General features: G+C 40.9%; 2 protein-coding genes across 4 annotated transcripts; both read left to right on the forward strand.

The window, feature by feature from the left end:
* Positions 1–1,439: 1,439 nt before the first annotated feature.
* On the forward strand, positions 1,440–8,768 carry insig1 (insulin induced gene 1). 3 transcript variants are annotated; one of them, XM_031732529.2, is made up of 8 exons: positions 1,440–1,597; positions 1,837–1,984; positions 2,097–2,208; positions 2,308–2,658; positions 4,234–4,358; positions 4,618–4,784; positions 5,227–5,326; positions 6,852–8,768. In XM_031732529.2, the coding sequence occupies exons 3-8, from the start codon at positions 2,151–2,153 to the stop codon at positions 6,879–6,881; spliced, it is 831 nt and encodes a 276-aa protein (XP_031588389.1). In that variant the 5' UTR covers positions 1,440–1,597; positions 1,837–1,984; positions 2,097–2,150; the 3' UTR covers positions 6,882–8,768. The 3 variants fall into 3 exon arrangements, with proteins under 3 accessions (XP_031588389.1, XP_031588387.1, XP_031588388.1); XM_031732527.2 differs by having other exon boundaries at positions 2,102–2,208; XM_031732528.2 differs by lacking the exon at positions 1,440–1,597 and having other exon boundaries at positions 1,629–1,984; positions 2,102–2,208.
* Positions 8,769–21,463: 12,695 nt separating this feature from the next.
* en2a (engrailed homeobox 2a) lies at positions 21,464–24,045 on the forward strand. Its single transcript, XM_031732436.1, has 2 exons — positions 21,464–21,950; positions 23,726–24,045. Exons 1-2 carry the CDS (start codon positions 21,464–21,466, stop codon positions 24,043–24,045), a joined length of 807 nt encoding a protein of 268 aa, XP_031588296.1.
* Positions 24,046–24,852: the final 807 nt, after the last annotated feature.

Consider the following 24,852-nt stretch of genomic DNA (forward strand, 5'->3'; position numbering starts at 1 on the left):
TTCAGTTAGGGTTAAAAAGCCAGCTGAATCATATTGATCCCTGCATAAATTCTGGTTAGTTAAATACAAGCGGTGCCTTTTGTTTTTTTTCACTGGGCGGTGTATTTAACTGAGTAATAATACTCATATTCTGTGGGACCAATAACATAACTATGAAAAACAGTGTGAATCCAACAAGTAGATGTTGATACATATTTAATAGGATAACTGCTGCCTTTAATCTGTTTGTGGTGCTAGAACAAAAGTCAGAGAATCAACAGACTCATTATGATTTGACCCCTGAAGACTCTGATTGTCTTCACCAAATTTCATGGCCATGCAGCCGAAGTGGTGAGGCAACTAAACCCTAGAGCCAAAAACCACTAGCAAAACTAAAAAGTCCTTGGTGTGCCCACAGTGTTACCATGTCCATTATTATTATTATTACTATTATTATAAATACAGTTATTTCCACAAATACTCCTGATAAATCGTACATTGTTTTTCTCCACACTGCACATCAAATCAGCCATAACTAAGAAGAGATAAATTCGGCAGCTGGTTGGACGCTTTGAAGCTGAACATTGGGTGAAAACCAACATTGCACCCTGATTTAGTGCCGAACTCTCTACATTTGAACACCACAAATGTGCCAAAAACACACACACACGATTAATATAATACCCCCAAAATACCAAGAGCACTGTTAATTACACCCCCAAAAAAAGACATTTAATTAAACCTAATTGAAATGAAATGCTGTCACACTGATACGGTCTCTGTTTTTGTTTACCACATTTGCTCCAGGTCATGAGGCATCAACTCACTTTTTCCAAGTCTTATTTGCATAAAGAAATGATTCATCCATGGTATTGCTTTCTAAGTGCCAAACAAATTTACAGATTATTTCAGGGTCTCTCTGTCATAGACTAAAAGCAATATAAGTGATAATATTACCATTCTGTGGAATATTTTTATATTTCACTTTAAGCTGATATTATTAAGTAAATGTGACTCAGGTTTTTTTTGGGGGGGGGTTACAAAGTGAAAAGAACGGAAAACGTTTGATTAATCTTTTTTGGAAACACAACAAGTGAGAAAGCTTGCACGGGAGTAGATTTTCATCCACGTGCGAGGTGAGGTTTTCTTCGGGCTCAGAAGCAAAATGTGCTCCGGTAGTCGCATGTGCCCTGCTGCACGTATCCAGCAGGAGGGTGTTTGTTATTGTACTGACCTACTCACGACCGACTGGATAACGCAGATTCTTGCAAAACACGTTTTCGCGTTGTTGTCGAACGAGCCCCAAAAGTCTACATGTGATCGGGGTATTGAACCTTTCAGAATACACGTTATCTCTAACAGACGTGCGCTGGCACTACACGCCCTCCCGAGCCTCCTTCCAAGCCACACCTCCTCTAAAGTGACCCAAAGTTTACCGGTTTGGTTTTTTTTTTAAACAAACGAACTGTGCCACTGACCCCATTTCCCAAAGGCTTCATATATAAGAGTGCAGAGGACTGCTGTAAGTTTAGTTACAGACGAAGAAAAGCAGCGTTTGTTTAGAGAATATCAGTGAATAATTCAACACCTAAAAGGGGTGGAGCGTGAGATCTGCCTGGTAAACGCACATTTACCTTTAAAAAAATGAGTAATATTCTAGTTGAATATAAAGCTAAAATACAGCTGTGGTACTGTGGTAGTTAAGTCATAGTTACTACTTTTATTCCGTATGTTTTTAACCGGCTCCTCTGTCTCTTAGACTTCTTTTTTACTTTCTTGTAAACTATCATAGAGAGAATACGGGCTTTTTTTAAAGAGCCGCTGTTTGGCGTTTCCACTTTCACTTCTGCTCTCCAGCCTCCCTGTTTGTGCGTCTGTCCCGGACGAAGTGGGCGGTGGGGTGGCGTCACGTCATATCAGCCGCCTAGCTCTGATTGGCTGCCGATTCTCACCCGACACAGCTGTGATTGTTTTCTGCAGAGGAAGCTCTCGTCGGTGGTATGAGGTCTGTGCGGTGGAATGGAGGAGCACTGTGTGTTTTTTCTCTCTCGCTCTGCGTGTGTTTGCTGACGATGATGTGAACAAACAACGTGACTGCAGTTCTCTTGTTGTAAAAGAGCAGGAAAACGAGGAGGGGGGATCCTGGCTTAAATCTGCTTGCCGAGGCGCGAATGAACAGGAGAAGAGGATTCTGCTTGGAGCTGATTCTGAAGACGTCTGGAGATCAAGGTAAGCAGCCGGAACAATTTTATAACAATTTCTTCGATTTTTTCTTTCAACGTGAAAACAGTGGAACTCGTGTGTTGACTGTCGCGTTTCCTTTTCTAGCTTTAAAGTGCCAAATGCCCAGGCTGGAGGAGCATTGTTGGAGCTGCTCCACTTCATCAAAGACCGAAACTAAGCACCCATCATCTGGCGCAAACTGGTTGGCATCCAGAGCTGAAGAGATGATGTCGATCATCACATCGGTGCTCAGCAGTGCCTACATCTCCCTGCACGACGTCCGGACGGCCAACCTGATCCGCCGGGGTGTCGTCCTCTTCACGGTCGGAGTGTTCCTGGCCCTGGTGCTCAACTTGCTCCAGATACAAAGAAATGTTACCCTCTTCCCCGAGGAGGTGATGACAACTTTGTTTTCGTCCGCATGGTGGATCCCACCTTGCTGCGGTACAGGAGCCGGTGAGTGAATAAAAGGCTGATTTTATACAGCTTAGTTGGTGCTTTATAAACGACCCTGCAAGGGTAGTTTTACCCGGGTGATCAGTAGTTTGCGGCTAATTTGGGGACAAAGGAATGCAGAGAGGGGAGGAGTTAGAGCACAACAGCCTTCCCTTATAAAGAGAAAATGACACTTTAAATAATATGTGGTGTGTTTTACCGCTTGTGTATATAAAATGGGCTCTTATGGTCAGGAAATCCCCCTTTGTGAGCTGGATTTTGCCATAATAAGCAGCAGAAATTTAAACCGCATACAGCAGAAGCACATCCCTTTTCTCATCACCACTGTCAGCAGCATTTGTATGATCAGATGACAATGAATCACCATTCAGTTTTGTTTTTGTTTCATATTAATTATGACTCAGTTTTGAAGGCATCATTAAGTCTGGCTGTTATCAAAAAGTTAAAAAAAAATGGCTTGGAACGGATGTTGTTTTTTATTGAGCTCTGATTGGTCGCAGCAGCCGGACACGAGGCGAGCTGCGAGCTCATTGGATGGTGTCATAACGGGTGAGCTGAGAGGGGAGGTACTTTTAAGGCCAGAAACAGGGAAGTGAGGGAAAGAAAGAAGCGCGTAAATGCTTGTCTCCTCCCCCTCCTCTCGTCATTGCATGCTGCAGGACAGAAACAAACCAAGAAATAAGAGATGTAGGCTTATGGCTTTGCACCAGGCTTCCCGTTTTAAAGCCCCAGTGTCATGCAACAGATGAAGAAAACTGTTCTTTACTTTCCCACACCTGAAGGTGATGTCATTAAATGTCTTCTTGTGCTTTATAAATAGCCCAAGAAACAGATAATATTTCGGTTTCCACAACAAGCAACTGCCACAGATCCAATTTCTGTCAACTATCAGTTCACCAGGACAATTGATTCAGACTCATCTGAGCATGATATTCCTAGTAGGATTGCAGCTAAAGATTGTCAATGAGGAGTCAAATGAGGTATTTTCTCAGATAAAAGCTTCTTGGAGCCCGAATAAGGTGAAAAATATACTAACAAAAGCTAGAGGGGTGAAGTAAATCCTCTGACTTAAGAGGCTGGTATTAAAGAGCATCTGGTGCTTTCTGTGAACAGTTTTGTTTTTTTAAGTGACGAATCGAATGTCAGAATGGTTTCGTATTCATTGTCCCGTGATCCAGGTACTAATTCCTCTAAGTCCTCCACTTCTTGTAAGATATCCACTGTGTATTTCCTTTTTACATTATAATAGTGTGGTTACATAGTTTCCTTCACGAATTCTTGGACTTTTAATGACAGTATGTAGAAGAAAATGATTGGTACACACAAAGCAGGGAGTTGCATTAAAAAGTCACACTTAAAAAGTAAAAGACAACTTTAAAATTAAAGCTAATGTTTATGCATATTCCTCATGTGGGGGTTTTGAAGTGCATGTACAGCAGGTGTGTCGCTAACTGTGGAAATGCACCTTCAGCAGTTTGTCTCTATGACACAGTTTGCCCTATTTTTATTTCACAGAAGTTCTGCTTATCTGGCACAATTCAAGACTGTTTGTTCCCTTTTTTGTTTTTTTTGCAGCTGTTATCGGCCTGCTGTATCCCTGTCTCGACAGCCACTTGGGAGAGCCGCACAAGTTCAAGAGGGAATGGGCGAGCGTCATGAGGTGTATCGCTGTGTTCGTCGGTATCAACCACGCCAGTGTTGTATCCTTTCGCCATGTCCCGTACAGCACTCAAATGCACTTTTGCTACTTTTGTGATACTTTGTTTGTTACAGTAGAGTGGAAAAGTACACCAGTAATTAACTCAAGTTTGGCTGCTGTCTGCATCAGCTCACTAATCTGCTTTATCCTTTTGCAAAAAGAGGTGGTGCAACTTGATGGTGGCCAAATATTTGCATAAGAAATAATCATATGTTATCCCCGTGCTGTTTGATTTTTGTCCTTAACTTCCCGGAACACAGAAACTAGACTTCGACAACAACGTGCAGCTCTCCTTAACGCTAGCAGCCTTGTCCCTGGGTCTGTGGTGGACATTCGACCGGTCCAGGAGTGGCTTCGGACTGGGCATCACCACTGCCTTTTTAGCTACTGTGATCACACAGCTGCTGGTCTACAATGGAGTCTACCAGTAAGTTCTCTATCAGCAACAACAGGGTGTTCAAGGAAAGCCTTTTAAGGTGAAACAAAAACATTCTTGAGTATCGTTTTCTGAGGAAACAAAACTGATGCAGCGATTTGTCATCACTATTCTTTTATTCCTTAGTACACCCACAACTAAAATTACAGTGTTTGGTGTGGGTGTTAGTTATCCAGCTGTGAGAGTAAACCCAGCTTTGGTATGAATGAAGTCAGTGAAGTGTTAGCCAATACAGTAATAACTAAAAATGTACAGCAGAGAGGGCAAAACACAGCTGCAGATCATCCTCATTTTACAAAATAGAAACAGGATGTGAGGAATGAGGGGAGGTAATTATTTGGTAATAACTGCAATTCATACTTGTGCTTGGGGTGGCTTTCTTAACTTTTATTTTTTTTCTGAAATGTGATTTCTTTTCTCTTTTTCTCTTAAGGTACACATCTCCAGACTTCTTGTATGTACGCTCCTGGCTCCCGTGCATATTCTTCTCCGGCGGTGTTACTGTGGGTAACATAGGACGCCAGCTAGCCATGGTAAAGTCTGCAAATCTTGATCACACTGTCATCCTTTAACTGAAGGTTCAGACTGATATGTTGATGTTTGTGTAAAGTGCTGATTTCATGTCAGCTCAGACATGAGGTAACACTTACCTGGCTTTATTGGAATATTACCAGTTGAAACAAGCCAAATACTCACTGCAAGAAACCACTGTTTACTGTCCTGTGATCATCATATTTAGGGGCTATAGCTAAGTCTGTAGAGTCCATTGTATATATTCTGGAGTCAGATAGCTAGGTTTTCTCGCTTATTTACTAAATTTTGCAGATTTCAGAATTAAGGGTATAAAAAAACGAGGATTTGCATATTTGGAATTTGAGTTTTATTGTCTTTTATGTGTAAAAACAGCATACAGTGTAAGCAGTGATGAGGTTGGATGCTGACATGTTAATTTTCACTTTTGAGATGAACTGTTCCTTTAAAGAGCTACCAAAACTTCAAGTTTCAGTGGAAACCAGTCACATGACTCTCTTGATCCAAAAGGTTTTTGTAATTGGCCATGTTAAAAGTTGGAGGGTAAACTGGCGATTCTGTGTTGATGGTTTAAAAAGTTTTCGGTTTGTCGTATTTGCGCAAATTATCCCTCCGCATTTATCGTTATCAGCCTCTGCTCTGTGTCTAAAGAGCTGACTTCAAAAGCTTCCCGTGCACCACACATGCTTTATTTGCAATTATTCTGCTGAGGCGTGGCAGCAGATAACATTGTCAAATGGTTTCAAATTGTGCAAAGAGCATTGGACGCCCCCCTTCCTTCATAATTATCCCAGCAAGTCAGCTTTGATGTCTTCATTAAGCTTCTGCCCAGAAGCCTCACCTCATTCTGTCTGTAAAGTACCAGTCCCCGTCACTGCCTCAGTTTGACTCACTGAAAGCGTGAAAGCAGATTAAGAGCTGTTGTTTTTCACAGTCGTGGTGAGACACAGAGCCAGTCTGGACTCGGCTGACCAGAGGGTCATTTGCTACTTGTTGTTTTTGTTTTCGTGATGAGGCCTGAGGAATGTTGGCACTAGTCTGAACTCGTGGTTTTGTTCTGTGTTTTTTCGCTCACTCGCTTCAGTGGGTCATTTATGAGAAGAATCAGGAGGCACACGAGACCTTTTTTTTGTTTTATTTTCTGGAAATGACAGTGATAGAGTCCGTTTAGTCGGATTAACCATGGAAAAAACACCCTTTACTTCAGATTAGCTGTGATTTTATGCTGAATGGCTGATAAATGTAACTGTTTTAGGAGCTCATGAGCAAATAAGGTGATTAAGCGTGTAACAAAACAGGCCGATGTTGAGAAGGAAGTACTTTCTTCCCCTGATTCTGCAAAATATTAGGTTGCCATTGGGCAGAAAGAAAAGGGGAACTGATTCTAATATCATGTCCTGATTATGAGTCAGATCAACAAAACATGCTACCTTTATACTGTGAGCAAATACAAGTATAGTCCTGTAGCTGCATTACAAATTGATTGATTGATATATAACTAACATAGGTCTTGTTTTTCTTCTCCAGGGTGGTGTTGAGAAACCCCACATGGACTGATTGGTGGACGACCGGGCGAAGGGCATCCGAGAAAAAATGGATACGTTCTGTGAGGAACGAGAAGAATGATGTGAGGAAAGAGACTCTTTGTCACGACCTCATCTTTTGCTCAGATGACAAAAGTGCAGGTCAGAAAAGCCCCTCATCAAACGTGCCATGTCCTCTGCACCTCTTCGCAGCCAAACAACCCCTTCCCGCCTCTGTTGTGCTCCATTAGCATTAAGGCTTCCTTCACACTACACAGGCGGACAGCCCTTGCCTTTTTTGTGTGTGTGTCCTCATTTGAAGTGAACAGGAGACTGGTTTAATTTCATGAAGTGGACGCGTGCTCTTGAGCGTGATTATATCCTGGAAATGGCAGAAAAGATATGATGGGGGTGCTATGATGTTTTCTTTTTTTTTTCATTTTTGTATGATCATAAAAGGGAAGTGTTGCTCTAGTGGGCAAAATGATGCCCGCTCGCTCGCACAAAGAGATCCTTTTTTTTTTTTTTTTTTTCAATGTAGAATCCCAATGAAATCAAATTGAAGTATTTATTTTCCAAGCATCCAGTGACCGCCGCCCCCAAACTAAATGTATGTATGGTAATGAATGGTGTTTCACATTTTTCGAAGGACTAGTTCAATGTCTTGGGAAATATTTGGGGAAACTGCTTTCTCATCTTATTCCCAGCAGGAAAGCAAATCATTTTCTGATTTATTAGCACTTGATTATAATACATGATTAAAGAAGGCGCCAAGAGTTGACTACCAATTTAAACTTATATATTCACAAACAGTGAAGATCACTGAAGCACAAAATTCAAGCTACTTCAATTTTTTAAAAATGGAAATGAGTTGTTTTTGCCAGTCCATAGTATTATTTTTAATCAGTTATCAAGCTTGTCTTTGCTCAGACAGAGAGGACTGTTTAAAGTAAGCATTAGTCTGGACTGGGAGTTGAGATGAACCATAGAGGTGAAGCATGCTTTGAAAGAATGTACCAGGTATACTAGCAGTTTAAAAAAACACTTTCCAGTGCATTTTTATAGAATGGACCTCACATTCCCATTTGGAAAAACACTTTACTGTGGGATCGTACACGTTTTCGACTTCAACAGCATCCTCAAACTAGAGATGATAGTTTGGGAACAGACACCAGTTAAAATGGGAGAGGACGGGACGTTATTACGTAAGATTTGCAATCTGTGATTGCCTGTGTATTATAGAATGTAGTGCTTTTGTCACTATTACAGTTTAGTTGTATCCTTGTAAAAAAACATAATGACATTACTGCTTGTGTGTATAATGGCTTGCTTGTGTAATCAGACAGGTATTATTACCATACTAGACCTACAGTATGTTAGTGTTTGGGGGTCTAGAGGATTAAGTGCAATCAGACCATACATGAGCCGATTATTCTTCCTTATTTATTATTTCTGACAACTGCTAAAAAAAATATTTGTAACTTTAAAGTATATGCAGTGTGGATCGTTCAAAACAGCAATAATATCCTCTCTTTCTTTTGTTTTTTTGTAAACAACAATGCTTTTGTCAGAGATTACATGCCTTCAGAGTCAATACCAATGACTCTCACCAGAGAGACAGCATAAAAAAATATATTGTGTCAAACTGTTGTTTTAAAAAATCTCATTTAGTAGCATTACTGAAGGAAACCTGATTTATTTTTTTAAATCCTTTTTTGTGGCAGATCACTTCAGGTCGAATCTGCGTGCATTCAGGTGTGCTAAAACTGAAGAGGAGGCTTTATGTTTTGAGGTGGTGAAGCACCTTTTGTCTCAATGTTTTAGAGTTTCCGTGTGTGTGTGTGCGTGCGTCTGATATTTCAGCTGTGTATCGTTTTTGCTACTTTGGATTTAAGTGAAAAATAAAAACACCTGACAAAAACGTCTTTGTGATTTCTTTTATTGTGTTACTCACATGGGGGACTGGAGGGACTTTGTGACTGCTATGATGTGTTTGATATCTGGTTGAAAATAACAGACACTGTAGCTTCCCCTGTGGTGGTATGAACCTGATACCATCATTCATAATTAAACTGATTACTAGACACTTCCCTAATTACACATCTCTGCACCTCCAGTAAGACACTAGCCCGCAGATTTTATTTGGTTGTCAAATGCAGCTGCAGCTTAATTGGAATGAAGCTTTCTGGGGTGCTGATGATGGCATTTGTTGTGTCTGCTGTCACGGTCATGTTGAATAGATGAGGACACTCTTTTGTCCCTTCCTTTGTACTGTCTTTGGCTGCATCTTCCCTCTCCTTCCTCTTCTCTGTAAGACCCTCTGCAACCCACCAAAAAACCCTGAAACTACCCCCCTCTGCTGTGTGTCACTGGGATCATGAGGAACTGCCCTCCCTCCCCTCTTCTGTCTACCCCCTCTCTGAACACGCCTTTCTGGAGGGCAGACTTCTATTTATACCTAGCGGGGGACTGACAGTTAACCTTTTGCACTGGGGGAAATTTCTGGGAGCGGGGCCAATGGCTGTGGGCTATTCTGAATCAATCCCTCGTTCTGGAAGTCCCTCTATACTTGCATGCATCTGTTTTTGTTTTCCATCCATCCTTCTATCCCATCTATCCATCCATCCATCTACCCATCCTCTAACAGGGCAACGGCGCCACACGCCATCTCTTTCCTCTCCCTCCTCTTTCAGTCTCCTACTCTTCTCAGGCAGAATAATTGGCCAGGCTTCAACCTCCTTTCATTTCCAGCCACAGCAAACTGAAAGACTCCATTAGAGAACCCCCCTCATTGCCAAAAGCCCCCCCACCTCTCTCCATGTCTCCGTCTCTCTATCCTTCCTTCCAGGCAAGAAGACAAGCGAGGGCACATCAGATATATTGATTCACGGCACCTATAGGTTTGCTCCGGCAGACTGCTATCATCTCTTTGCAGCACTTTTGTGACTTTGAAATTTGTGTTACTTGGCCTCGCATTTCGTGCAGCGAGTCTACTGCCAGCAAACATGAAGACAAAGATTTACAACTCTACACTGGAGTATGGCAAATTGAACTTGTTTACTTTGTATTCAACTTCATTCTCTTTGCAATTTTGTGTCTCTTGAAATGAGAGTCTCACTTACTGTGTCTGTTTAGTACAGATCACGGTATACAAGATGGATAAAATCAGATTTAAAAAAACAGCTTTATTGATCCTAGAAGGAAAACATAGCAGCAGAAAGAACAAGACAAGAAGGTATATTCATATATTAAAAAAATACACTGTACAGATATATATTTGTTTTAAACTAGCCAAAGAAAATGAGAGAGACTCCAAAATAAAGTGGAAAATGATTAGTGCAGCTTTCCAGAATAAGTTGCCATGATGGATGAAGTACGAGTATGAGTTTTGCTCATGTAACACACCGGTGGTATTGCCATTAAAATACAACAGTATGATACAGCAGAGTTTAAGGCCAATATGTATGTAATGTAATAATAATAATAGTTCTTTGCTACACTGTGTGGTTCTGTAATTTTATAGTATTTCTTAGTTTCTCACTTTTCTGAGTTCTTAGGAGCTAAAAAAGCAGCTTGAACTAGAAGAAAAAGGCTTCAGGAATTCAGAGCAACTCTAGTGGTGTTGGCACTTTTGAATATATTTGCCTTTGAGAGTTTTTTTTGTGGTGAGGCAATATTTCAAAAACTAAATTTTTCAAGGAAGAAACGGTGGTGTTCAGATGTGTACTGAGAAAGAAGATGCAATCCTATACTAAACTGCTTCTTTAGATTTGCTCTCTTTCGTTTACTGCCCCTCAACAGTGTAGAAGGCAGTGAGTATCACTATTTTGTGCTAGTTTACACTTCATCTCGATTATATTTCAGATTTGGATTTGTTCCTTTCACTGTATTGCATTTCAGGAATACACCATTGAACAGTTTGCAAACAGGATGGCATTTACAATATCATTAGAAGATGTTTACAATTTTTACAGCTCTATTTGTATCCGAATAGGCTAAATTTGACCAAATTATTATTTTAAATATGTGTATTTATATATGTGTACAGCTGGAGACTTTACATATCACAATGGTGCATGTAAGGCATAATTATAAAATACATTAAAAACCATTAAACCAACAGGTACTAATCTTATGGGATTGTGACCATTTTCAGCAGATCTGCCCATCAAAATAAATGTTTCCTTTAGAAATTTTGAAATCTTTTCACTTCAACAGGTGTTCCAACTTAACAAGAAACAAAATGTTCATAACTCGGTGCATAATTTGCAGTAAACTTTATTTTCACCACTTTCTTACCCCAGTCTTGCAAGCATTCAGATTTGTCTTAGTAGAAAAACTAGTCTTACTCTAATGCATCTGCATCTGCAATCTAAAAAGTGTAATGAAACCATCAGCTACTTTCACATTTATACTTTCTTTTCCTATCTAAACATCTGAATGCTGAACTTCTCGTCTCCTCTATAACTTCTGACTTTGTCTTCACTGAACGCCGGTGGCCTGCCTCGCTTTGAACACACGTCTCTGTGGTAAACCTGTCTGGGGGAGCGCCTGTCATCTCACCTGGGCTGTCACACACATTTAAAATCTGTCAGCTGCTGTTACACAGGCACTGTTTGCTTTATTTCATGCTCCACCTGTGGCGCTAAACTTCTGTTTGTTTCATCCAGGACAAAGACAAATCTTGACTACTTTATTAGTTTTGTTGTTTAAAAAAACGTGTAAAAAAATGTACTGTAAAGTACTGAGTTGTGGTGTGGTAGTGGATAAAGATATTACGATGCATATATTCTGGGGAAAGAAAACATGCAGTATAGTACCAGATTACCCAGTAGTGATGGCTTTTGTTACCACCAGATGACAGTATTTATCCTCTCAGCTTGTCTGGACAGGACATCTATAGACCCCTAGTGGAAGGACAAGGAACAGGAAGGTCTGGAAGGGCCTCATCTATGTAGAGGTTTTCACCTAACTACTTGTATGGAAATGTAGAAAAAACAAGTCTTCAGAGGCTTTCGAACAAAGAACAACCCGAGTGTTGCGATCTGAGAAAGCAAGAAAACACAGCACATGAAGAAAAATAAAGGCAATTAAAAGTAAAAGTAATTACAAATACGCTCATATTCTCCTTAAAGCCTCTTAAAACTTTGGATTCAGAAAGATAATTTATTAAAACAGCAGAGGAATATTATCCTTGGAATATTTATCTCACAGTGCAGTGAGCGGGCAGAGTCACATGCATGATAGAAAAGGTCAATGAAATGGATTGAGTGTGGAGAAAATCATTGCACTTTTTTTTCTCTGCCAAAAGGTCTTCAGTGGCATTAATGTCCTGCTCTCTCTGAAATATAATGAAAGATTTTGTGTGTGCAAGTGCGTGTGCGAGTGTGTGTGCGAGACTCGTTTAGGTCTACTGAGTCTTCATTACACCAGAGCGGGGTCCACTCCTGTCCTCTGCCCTCGCTCATTGCCTCTCCCAGTGCCGGCCAGGAATAATGAATTACAGTGGATGCCATGGGGGGGCTGAGTGAGTGGCTCAGAAGTGGACTCCATTTTAGCTCAAATTACCTCTCAGATCCATTCAAATGGCAGTCTCGGGCTGCTCTCTGCCTTCTCTGCGTATTCCTGTCTGAGGGTGAAATGATCCATTCACACCTTTTCTCCCTTTAAGTGGCTGTGATTCTCTTTTTGGTCGCAGTTCCTCCAGTGCTCTGGGTAAAATCACGGAGAAAAAAACCCCAAACAAATAAAAGTATGAACGTTAAAAACATTAAACAGACTGATACAGAATCATCATTAGAAGTGCTTGTGTCGTATGAGATTTATCAGTTCAGTCAACATGCTCAGCCTTGTGTGCCATTCCAGTTGATTCCTCTTCTTCCACCGCAGGACAATAATAAAATGACAGCATAAACCTCAGGTGATGGCACATTATGCATGCCATCCAAACAAATCCTTCCCAGTGTAAATTAAACACACCCAGTGCATCCCAGCGCCCAGATCAGACTCTGTAAATCGACCAGGGTAATAATAATAATAATAACAGCTGAATAAAAGGTAATGGAATAAATCAAGGTGAGCATTTCCATTGCGAGATCTATCCTGGGAGGCAGACAACAACATCTCACAAACAGAGAGAAGGCTAAAATTTACACCACAGGTCAATATCTGTGTGTATTCTTTAGTTTTCTGAAAGAAAAAGAAAGAAAAAAGAATTAAATAGTAGGAGATTCTTTTAAAAATAAAATGTGGATTTAAGATTCAAGAAGATTAGCTGGTTGTGGCCATTAGCTGTATCAATGAAGCACGTTTAAAATATTACAATATTAAAAACATATATATATATATATACACAGTATAAGCCCTTACGTTTGCGTGATTTTACAAAGAGATCACACAGATTTAGGCACAACTAATGTGGACAGTCTGCTTATGTCTTACTGCATGTCGCCCGTGTGTATATTGTCAAATAGGCTAACAGACTTCATTTGCATATACCAGTAATCTAAGACATGCTTGCAGCCCTACTTAGAATGCACTAAAGGTCGATGTTTGTCATGTTTTAATTAGTCTTCATTAGTACGCGTAAGCATAATTCAAGCAACAGGATTGCAGTCTATCCACTTCGCTCCGGAGAAATGCACAAAGTTGGCAGGCTAAAACCATCTGGGAAAGTTCTTGCGCCTAAAATGTCCTTTGACGAGCTCCTCTCCTGGTAGGTGACAAATTCACAGCATATAAGTTACTGGGGGGTAAAAACAACTCAGGTGCACTGGGTGGGACTGGGTGCACATGGTAAATCCAGGGGAGTCCAGAACTATTTTGGCGACTTTAACGGTAAAGGGCGCGATGCCACACAAGGAGCCGGGTCAAATATCCGCTTATGACTGACCTCTTTCCACTATAATTAAAGTTGCTGGACGCGGGGACATAACTTAAATTGTATCTCGCAATTAGAAAGAGCCTCGGTATGAACAAATGAAGAAGCACTGATGCCGATGCTTGATTTAATCCCTTAGCATTTACCACTCGCACTAAATGTGTAACTTTAAAATCTCTGTGATGCGATATGATTACATCTAACTTGTGGGTTTGGTGTTTGTAACTGCCCGAACGCAAAATCCGAACTGGCTGGGGTAAATCTACTTTCAGCTTAACATGAACACGAATAAGATTTGTACTATTTTTAAAAAATATATACGTATAGATGTTTTTGTCATAATTTTAGAGGAATTTCTGCTATTCGTCGGTTTGAAGAAAATAAAACTAACAGATTTGGTTCTGCAGTTAAACGATCACACGTTTAACTGCACTTCCTGCGGACTCGAAGTTCTTCTAATAAAACCTAATTAACTTATATAACGAGAAAGAACAAATATGAGTTTCAGCAAGTGATTTCCACCTGTCTTTGTCCCACTTGTTCCTTGCTTCCCCGCGACAGACAGGTGCACGAGGCATGCGGACAATCCAAAAACCGCAAAGCTTCCCGGATGACCCACACAGGAGAATCAAGGACCCCAAAAAACTTTAGGGGCCAGCGAGCTGAGCTGATTGAACATAAGGTACACACTACTTTCTTCTTCTTCTTTTTTACATTACACTGGCTTTGCTTTGAGGTCTGTTTGGCGGCACATTTTCATTCATAAATGCCCCCCCTCTGGTCCCTCTCAAACTGAACCTGTCCACCCCCACCCACACCATAGCCTATTTGTTCTGTATGACTGAGAATGTAAACCCATTAACCTTACAGAAATAGCCACCACGTGCAGTTCATTCTTTGCTGTCCGAAGTAAGACGTCCCGACACGTGAAAAGTCCCGCAGACCAGCCACAAAACTACAGTAGGAGAGGAGCTCTGTGGGCCTGACACCAGTTGAGCGTCACGCAGATAACTGTGCGCTTTATGTACCTACAGGATTACAGAGCGGAGCCTTAGAGGCTTTTACACTCTGTGAAAAACAGCCAGTTATTATTAAAGATATGAGGATCTTTACAGTGTTATTTTCTGATGCGAATATAAGTACAAAAGCACACTAGAAAAAGGAAATTCTGATCTTTAACGGGATACAAAGCGAGAGTTGCGTGCATCCTGAAGTTTTTTTTCCACTTTAACCTTTTTTAAAAATCTTTTATGCCTGTTAATGAGGCACTATGGGTCATTAAGAGTGTCTCTGAGTTATTTCAAAATAGAAGAAAGAAGGTGGACAATGCTTTTTTTTAATGCATGAGGAATATTTTTTTTTCTTGCAGCCGCTGTAAGGAAAGGTTTTTCTGTTCAAACTTTTATTCCTGTTGGTGTACTTTATATATCTGTTGCATTATTTTTTTAGAGTTTCATTCTTAGAGATGGTTGTTCTGTTCGCTATAGATTTTGGTTGTCCTTAAATTTATATTTTAAAATCCAATTTTCTCCTTTAAACCTTAATCTCCGGATCAGAATTATGTTATTTTTCTCTCTTGTAAAAAAAAACCCCCAACTTTGGATCACAGTAAGCATTTGCAGTTTTCTTTTCCCCCTCCGCTCAGAAAACAGTTAAATAGTTGCAAAACAATCCAGAGTGGCACTGATTGGCAAGAACAGAAATTAGATTTGTCAAAGATATAAGCTTTCTATGTCTGCAACCCACACAGTATGCACCACAGCTACAGGAAGTTCTCCAAATCTGTGTCTCTTATGCGCAAAGAGAAAACTTGAAAAGAAGAAAAGTTTTGCCTATTTTTCCTCTCTAAAATGATGCAAATAAAGATTGGAGTGTTGCTGCTTCGTGTCTAAAAGAAAATGCACTTTTTGACTTTTTACCCCAAAAATACAGATAAAATAATAATAATCAGTGACCATCAACTGGTATTATTCATTGTATTAATTCCAGAGTTTGCTGATGGGAAGTCAGCTGCATTCAATTAGCCTTCATCTAATTTAGCTGAAGCCTTAATTGCGCTCAGGGTGGTGCGGTTGTTTGTGCTAAGCTCTGTAGACTTCTGTGGAGAAATACGACCCGCCTCTTAAGAACAATCCAAATTCAAATGAGACTTATCTACGCCAGACTGATCAGACGGATTAAGAGTTATTAAAACCTATAAAGGGCTGAAACCAGAAGATTCAGCAGCCCCAAAGTCCGCTACGTGGCGACTCCAGAGGATTTCTCTGTAAACACAATCAAACCACGGGAAAAAAAATTATATAGACATCATCTACATAGAGTCTGTGATGAATAAGCAGCTGTGGAAATTATATACTGCGCTTTTTCCACTGGAAAAAAAGAAGAATAAAATTAATCAAACGGATTTCGAGAAACACCTGAGCATGATTTTTGCTTTAAAATCTAACAATATAAACTTGGAGGAACACCTACAGTATTTCAGCCCAAGAAGGCAGTTTTGTAAAGACTATTACTACAATTATATCCATGCATCGATGTCAGATGCCAAAAACTGCTTTTGTTACTCATTCTTTTGTTTGGGATTTATCCTGTTCTGGTTATATCTGAAACACTGCGAAGATTCTGGAAAATTCCGGGGAAACAATGAAAATATAGATACTGGTGTCAAGTCCCTCCATTTAACCTATTTTATATTCCGATGAACCACACTTCTAAAACAGATTGACTTTTTGTATTACCCACTAAATGCAGGCCAGCTTTCTAATCTAGTCTAATTCGGCTGCCATGCTCTTGGCCCATAATAAAAGAGTGGGCAGCGAGCTTCTAGGCCCACAAAAACACGACAATAAAAAAAGGAAAGAGAAAAAAGAAAGAAAAAAATCATACAGGATCATCAAATAGAAGAGAGGTGCTTTTAGGTTTTGAAAGGCACAGGAAGCTGGAGGATTTGGTTAGACCCCTGCAATGGTGACAGAGCTGATATTAGAGACCCCCATTCATCTGGAGGGAGGGGTGGTGTGATGGAGGGGGTGCATCTGCAGAGGTCCCACCGCCCTCTGATCTGTGAGCTGGCACACATCACGGCGTCCATTCACAAATCCTCCTTCTGCGCGTCACCTTTTGTAGTACTCCATAGTACTGAGCGCTGGTGACGTATAAGACAATCCTACCCAGAAAAATACAGAGGAAAAAAAAAAATAGGTTATAGGAACTCAAGGACAGGGCACATGCGCACAATGCATGCGATACATTATAATAGTAGGAGGGGTATATGTCTGTATATATGCGTGTGTGTATGTGCGCGTGTGAGGTAGAGGGGAGGGGTATAGAGCTATAAGTGATTATGAAACACACCTGGTTAGTGTGTATATACGCTGCACGCAAAATATGCATTCAAAAACAGGGAATATTAACCCTTTCAGGGCAAAAGAAGAGATGCCCCAACGCTTTTTTTTGCTTTTTTTGCAGACAAACAAAAAGAGAGAAGAAAACGGAAGCATTCACTTATTTAGTAGAACCTGACAGATATGACAAGTACAATAATCAATGTTTCCTGCTTCCGTGAACAAGAACAGAATATAATCATAAGAATCATAAGAAATGCCCATTTTATAGGCTATGTTTTAACCATAAGGCGGCACCCGGGATGCATAGAAAAGCTAACCAGCTAAATGAATAATGTTGAGCCTATATGTGAGAGGAAAAAATCCTTATAGCGGGATCAAGAATTTTTAAATCTTTATATCTTTGATTAGAGCTTTGACGGGCCTGCTGGAGGCTATTTTGGAGGTTACCTGACAGCGTGTTATAGAGCAAATGATGGCAAACAGGGTCCAAGAAATGAAAATATTTCGCATGTTGTGTTCAACATGTTAAATGGTTGCAATTATTATCCCCCCAAAGAAACAGCTGTCTCTGGCTCTTTGAGTGCTACTCTTTGACCAGTGGACTTTTTTTGTTGTTGTTGTTCTTGTCAAAATATAAAAAGTCATCTTGAACAAAAACTACAGCTAGGGTTAAGGTATAACCCCTGCACTACAATGGTTAGGTTATAACAGTAACTATAAGATTATAAGTTGATTGACTGGGAAAATAGCACAAGGAAAAACAAAGTAATTGTAATTGTTCAGTAATTTGATCATTTCCTTGCGTGTGGAAAGACTGGGCCCAGGGTTGGTGAGGCAGGGGGGACTGATAAGCTACCGTCGTTAAGGCTTGTGATTTAAAAATCACGTTTTACAAATCAGTAAATAAGGGAAACAAAGCGAATTCTGAAGAAAATGCAGTGGCTCCACCAAACCACCACAAGAGCCGAAACAGAGAAAGTAATATAGCAGTTCTCGTTGGCTGTTCTGGCATATAAGCGTGCCAAAACAGGCAAACATGAATAAAAAACCATGCCAATAAAACACAGCTTTATAGATGTCAGTTAACGCCTGCCTATATTTAAAGTATTAATATTGAGAATATGTCAATAACTGAATTATATGGTACTATTTTAACCCTTGATAAACCAGATCAGCCGTCCTGGAAAATATAATTTGACAAAAACCCGAAAAGGGTCGACCAGAAAGTCTCGTTAGCATGCAGCACCACAGAAATGTTCAGCAGGCAAAGCAATAACTGATCATTAGGAGCTAAAACAGAGCACGATCCTTTTGTCTTTTCATCAGTCATAATCAAAACAAGCCGGTCCAAAGTGGGCAGACAATAGTGAATCAGAACCCCCACAATGACCGGGATTATGGGTTTGTACAGCATAAAGAAATAAGCATGTGTGTTCCAGATTTGAGTCAAAACCTTGTTTTCGTCTAAAAACTGCACCAGGCTGAGATGACTTCCTTGCACCGCTCAGAAGCAGCACTGAGAAATAGCTCAAAGAGTCATTATTTCCAAATCCGACTTTCAAACAAGTCTCGTCCCTTGTTTAAAAACGCTTTAACAATATGAGCCAATGGAGTGATATTAGTGGAAGCTCTTTCACTCTAAAGACAAATAATATTTCAGGCTTAGATTCGTTTAGATGTGCATATTTTTTTAGTGCACAAAGGCCCCTATTATAATTCAGAGTCTGAAATGGTGTCATTTCCTCCAGACATCCCTGTTTTGCTATGAGGTTAGAGGCCAAGCCCAGGCGGTAGCGGCCTGTCTGTGAATCCATTGTGTGCTGCTTATTTAGCGCTCAACATTAATCTGCGCTTCCCCTCACAAGTGAGAAACAATCGCAGCGTGAGAGTGGCCTGTCTAATTACATCTTTCACTCCCAACTTTCACTCTTTGGATTGGGCCCTTTTGTGACTGGGGAGATGTTAGACGGGAGCAGAAGGTGCTGCTCAGGTATGGTGTAAAAATACTAAACAGAAGCAGCACAAAGCAAGAATTTTATTTTAAATCAAATCAGCTAGAAGCATGTGATGATGCACTTTGCAAATCTCTGCAAATAGGAGCTGGGCACAGCCGTGGAAACGCGCACTGTGTGAATATTTTGCTGTGCTGCTTCACCGCGATTGCTTTGCAAAAAAATAAATTCATAAAGCCTGTATTTAACAAGTGAGAAAAAAATAATCAAGAAAATTATGCCTCCCACAGGAAAAAAAAACGGGAACAAACAAAACCAGCTTAAATTACAGATTTTTGCGTTGCACAAATAGAAATGAAAACAGCTTTGGACTCTACCTCTCAGCCAACCTTCACAGTTTCCCAAAACCCAAAGCACGTGAACAAATCAAATCAAATAAATACATCACATCAGAGCAAACTGCCGGCTTGTGGTGCCCAAATAATTAGCTAACACGAGGAAACAGGTTATGTGTCCTGAATTAATTTGAAGAATCTAAGAGGCGCCAGCCAGAAAACCTAGTGACTAAGACAAAGCGTTTTTCTAATAATAAAAATAAGCCAGCCGAAAAACTCCTCACTCAGTCTCAGTCTTGCTGCTCCTCGGGTCATCCCCGATCCACTCTCCCTCTCTTTCTTTTTTTAAATGCACTTCTCCGGTTCAAACGCCAGAGAAGAGCCGTCCTCGCGAGCCGGTGGCGTCCTGGGAAGTGAAGCGCAAACTTGGTGCTGGTCAGCAAAGTTACTCAAAGTTTTGTCTTTGGCGCGACTCTGTATCCCGAGCACCGCGCACAAAACAGTTTGTTTGCATCACTGATTTCTTTTAAAGGGATATGGACCCAGTTCTTGGTCGACCGCAGCGTCACGACAGGCGAACATGAGAACATCAAAAATACTCAGCGCACATCCCCGTGCGTTTGAAAGCAGACAGGGAAGACTCTTTTGGCTGTCACGTTTTAGTTTTGATGCAATTTGTTGCCAGTTATGAGGCGACTGAAAGCAACATGACACATCCGACCACCCTGCACATCAGTGATGAGTAAACAGAAAATCTGCTGTTTATTTGGGGGATAAAGGGCATAAATGCTCGAAGATTAAGCTGCATTTTTTAAAGTAAACACACATACGTTACTTTTAGGTGAAAACATGAGCACGTAGACACCCAGAAAAAAGGCTATCCGCATTTAACCTTGGCCAGGACGGAGTGTTCTCAAGCCTTAGTTGACCTTACGAGTGCTGTAACTACGTTAATAAAGCTAAATTGTAATGTATAAACTCAACAAGTAGTTATTTTATTGTTATAGTGTTTTCAGATGGCATTTTAATACACGCCTCAAAGATCTTCATATCACGCATCCCCACGCATGTCTGTATTGGAACAGTGATCCCGTTTTGTTAAAATTCCGTCTCATTTGCCTTCATATGAGTAAATCATTACTTCTTATTGTGTTCAAATGAAACTGTATTTAATTGCGGGCGTGCGTAAAAGTGTCAAAAATTAAACTTTATAGTTATAAAAATGTTATTGGGTAAAAAAATATATATACACGTGTATAAATGGGCTATATAGTGAAAATGTGCTACTTGTGTTATTGGGAATCCCTGCCTGCCCTGCAAGCAAGGAACCCCGGGGGTCCCCGCAGCTCAATTTGACAACCGATGCTCCAGTGTCCTATTGTTTTAATATACACGACAAAAACTGACGTGCATGGCGTTTTTAAATTGAAAACCCCAAAGCGCCCCAAAATAGAATAAAATAAGTCACAGGTTCATAAACACTGATGAAATATTGTGAGTATGTGGGTGCATGCCTTGGATTTAAATTAGGTCTCTTCTCCGTTAGTCCAGCACTCTTTCTCTTTTACTAAGGAGAGGATGGGCGTTTGTAGACTGCTCTGGAGTCTGCGTCACGTGGCCTGGTTTCTGCCGTCCCATTGGTCCAAGGCACGTGTCTGGGAGGACGGTGGGAAAACGTCACTCGGGGGGCTCGTATTGAAAATAAGAACAAAACTCCAGAGTGAGAGTATTAGAGCATCAGTTTAGGAGCCTCTTTATTTACCCTTAGTTTAGTTTAGGTGTAGGCATTACCGAGCACGCTGATATTGGATGACACTAAATTGGATGGTGCGCAAATGGCAAATGTTTTAGCTGTGCGAGATCAGTTGTAACCCGAGATTGGGGGGGATATATGTCAAAAAGTATGCTTTTCTCAGAGGACACAGTCGCAAGGCTTTGCATGGTGTCCGAGGCACTCACTAGTATTTGAGTTTTCTTTTTTTATTTATTTTACTCGTGCAGTTTTTGCAGTCTAATTCCCCTAAAGTTGTTCGCGAATTTTATTGCAACGGAGAGAGCGATAAAGGGGTTAAAGAGAGTAAAGCGGGGGAAAGTGAATCAGTATGGAAGAAAATGATCACGGCAACAGAGATGTGGTGGAGCGGCAGGAGTCGGCGGACGAATCAAACAGAGCCATCCTTCCCCTCTTACAGGCGCCGGGGAACTTGCAGATCCCTCACCGGGTCACCAATTTTTTCATCGACAACATCCTGCGGCCGGATTTCGGACGGAAAAAGGACGGTGGCGCAAACCGCGAAGAGAGTAGCCTTGCGTCGCGGGAGAGCCACAACAGCCCAACCGCCCCTCAGACCGAACCGGTGGGGAGCACTGTGCCAGCAGAAGGGACCTCCACTCCACACACGGTTACCGGGACCAAGAAGCCTGCTATTGCCGCCGAGGAGCCCCTGAAACCCCGCGGGGAGAATGGAGACCAGTGCCTAAGCTCAGACTCAGACAGTTCCCAAGCCAGCTCAAACCCATCCATGTCTCAGCCCATGCTGTGGCCAGCCTGGGTCTACTGCACCAGATACTCGGATAGGCCTTCTTCAGGTTGGTGTGCGGTTTTTTTTCTTCTCTTTTCTATACCGTGTTCTCGGTAACCTGAAATACCCCGTAACACTGACCCCGAATGCCTTGACCGACTTCTCGAGAGTAGAGAAGCGAACCGTGCTGTGCAGAGCAGGCTGAGAATTTGCACGCAAAAATAGAAAACCATAAAAAATTATTTAACGCAGGAATAAGATCTACAGGAAGACAACAAGGTGTGAATTTACAGCGCGGAAAAACACAACATGAAAAGCTTTTGGCGAGGGGCAATTTTAATGCAAATGACAGAGGAGATTGTGTCTTTTTTTTCCTTAAAAAATATATATAAGTATTTTAAATACTAAAAATACAGAAATTGAATATATATGGGGGGACAATATTGCACAGAAATTTAAATTTCTCTCTGAAAATCTCACATTCAAGCAGTCATCAGTTTCACGTTGTTATGAATATGATAATATCGGAGTCCTACTTCCATTAAAAATAAGCAGCTGCGTGCCTTCCAAAGAATTTGCTCCAAATGAATATTTAGTGCACTTTGCGTGGACGTGTTGCTCTTTAAACGCGTTGCAGAAGTTGTTTGGGGTGAATTAAATATGCATATGCTTTCAAATGATGGCTGCAGTAGGACTTGTAGGCTACACGCTGGCCAGTAGAGAGCTTGGTGGTATTTTTTTCGAATCTTCATTTACAAGAACGCGTGGAAAGTCGCTTCTCATCTTGCAAGCAAGGTTAATAGCTCGTGTATTTTTGTCTGTCAAAAAAAGTGGAGTACAACTTGTTCTCATGCATTATGTAACGCCATATAGAGTGGCGTAGGCGACTACTACCGAGTTGTAGAGCTGCAGGTTTTTTGGGGGGGGTTTATGGGCACACACATCATGCACGTTGATTCATGGAGGTTCGACTCGTATTAAGTAGTTTCATTAATGTTTTCCGCGCTGTTTGGAGGAGGCGACCGAACACAGACAGCCAACGGCTCCACAAAACAGGCCTCCATCCAGACGGAAAATTAATGTGTATCTAATGTGTGCTGCTCACATTCTGTTCACGTTTGTCCACTGAGGAGCTTTTCAAGTGGCCCACAAAAAGTAAAATGCAAAGTAGCTTCACTGAAATTGATCCTGGGTTTTTTTCAGCCAACCTGCTAAACAGTGGCTGAGTTGTGTCAGCGATGTTTTATGCTAATAATTTCACATTGCTCCAGAGTTTGTGTGTGTGTGTGTGTGTGTGAGAGAGAGAGAGAGTGTGTGTATCCATACGTAGTATGTGTAAGCGGGGAAGAGGGATAAAAACAGAGGGGGGAAGGGAAGGTTTTGTTTCTGCTTTGTCAACATTTTACAAGCATCCCTGTTCAGTTTTTACAAGTTTCTAAAAATGTTTTGTGAGTTGATTCACACTTATTTTGCGATTTTTAAAAGGCACAGTGACCAGAGCAGTAAGACACAGAGCCATTTGTTTTCATACCTATTATATGGGGGTTAAATAAGCTTTATAAAATCTAGATTATTATAAAATACGCTTTACGCACGGGTTTGTAGGCACTGTGAATACAAATTAGCACAACAGTGTAATTATCATGTGTTGATTGAGGATTTTAATACACAAATAAGAAAAAATTAATCAAAATTGTTTGTGAACTTTATAAAACAGCTCTGATAATGGGCAGTGTATCTTTTATTATGGTTTTATTCTCTTTTATTCTTCACGTGTTCGGATGCTGACAAACCCATACATGTGTATCTGTGAACCCCACCTCCCAACTCCCCACACTACAGGGCCAAGATCTCGGAAACCAAAGAAGAAAACGACCAGCAAAGAGGACAAGCGACCACGGACGGCCTTCACAGCAGAACAGCTGCAAAGACTCAAATCGGAGTTTCAGACAAATCGGTATCTGACGGAGCAGAGGCGACAGAACCTGGCGCAGGAACTGGGCCTGAACGAATCCCAGATCAAGATCTGGTTTCAGAACAAGAGGGCCAAAATCAAGAAGGCTAGCGGCACTAAAAACTCTCTGGCCTTGCACCTGATGGCACAGGGACTGTACAATCACTCCACCGTCACGTCGAAAGACGAAAAATCAGACAGCGATTGATTTCCAGAGAAGTAACAGCAGCCTCCTGACGAAAAAGAACCTATAGTAATCCTATTATAGATTTTTATAGAGATATCACAGAAAAAAAAACTCTACTTACAGGAATATTTAATGATGCCACAGCAGATAAAAATACTACAAAGTACTATTACTATTACTCAACGCTTACTCAGTAGCCTACAGATGTACATCGTGTCCAGGGCACCGTTAAAAATACAATACTACAAAAAAAGTAAGAATAAGATCGCCACTACTTCGAGTCCCTACAGGAATTTTAATGCTACCATAGGTCTCTGTATGTTCCTATGGGAATATTATAGTGCTTTTTCGTTATATGGGAGGTTTAGACAAGCCTACAATGCAATAATTTCACCGAATAAAGGGCCAGTGTATAGAGTATACCAGCATAAACTGTTTGAAAAAAAGAGAGATATTTCTGCAATATCACGTCTATAAAAGATGTTGTATAAAGGTATGTTTTCATTGTTTGTTGTCCCCCAACCCAGCCCAGCCCAGCCCAAGCTCAACCCCAACAACCCCCCCGGAGGTACAAACGCTTACTCCCTTCATTTTTATATACCGTATAGGATTACTGCTACCCATGATTGTCATCGTTTCACATTTTACTAACTGGCACTTGACGTTTGGATTTGTCAGTGAAGTGAGCAAACTTTAAGTCCAAAGAATATTTTTCTGCTGCATCCAGGCTACTGTGAATTTAAATAAATGCTAACGCGGTTTTTATCTTCCATGCTTGTTGGGTTTTTTTGGGGAGGGGGGGTTGATTGTGTTTGATGTAAAATAGGC

Source organism: Oreochromis aureus, linkage group 9, assembly GCF_013358895.1.
Source record: "Oreochromis aureus strain Israel breed Guangdong linkage group 9, ZZ_aureus, whole genome shotgun sequence".
In the NCBI taxonomy this organism is placed as follows: Eukaryota; Metazoa; Chordata; class Actinopteri; order Cichliformes; family Cichlidae; genus Oreochromis; species Oreochromis aureus.

Bases quoted from the DNA above. Each gene is read 5' to 3' on its own strand.
- insig1 (XM_031732527.2), top strand. The intron at 4,359-4,617 runs GTATCCTTTCGC...CCCGGAACACAG, and splicing joins GTATCAACCACGCCAGTGTT to AAACTAGACTTCGACAACAA. The intron at 5,327-6,851 runs GTAAAGTCTGCA...TTTCTTCTCCAG, and splicing joins TAGGACGCCAGCTAGCCATG to GGTGGTGTTGAGAAACCCCA.
- en2a (XM_031732436.1), top strand. From the start codon at position 21,464: ATGGAAGAAAATGATCACGGCAACAGAGATGTGGTGGAGCGGCAGGAG. The intron at 21,951-23,725 runs GTTGGTGTGCGG...CCCACACTACAG, and splicing joins CTCGGATAGGCCTTCTTCAG to GGCCAAGATCTCGGAAACCA.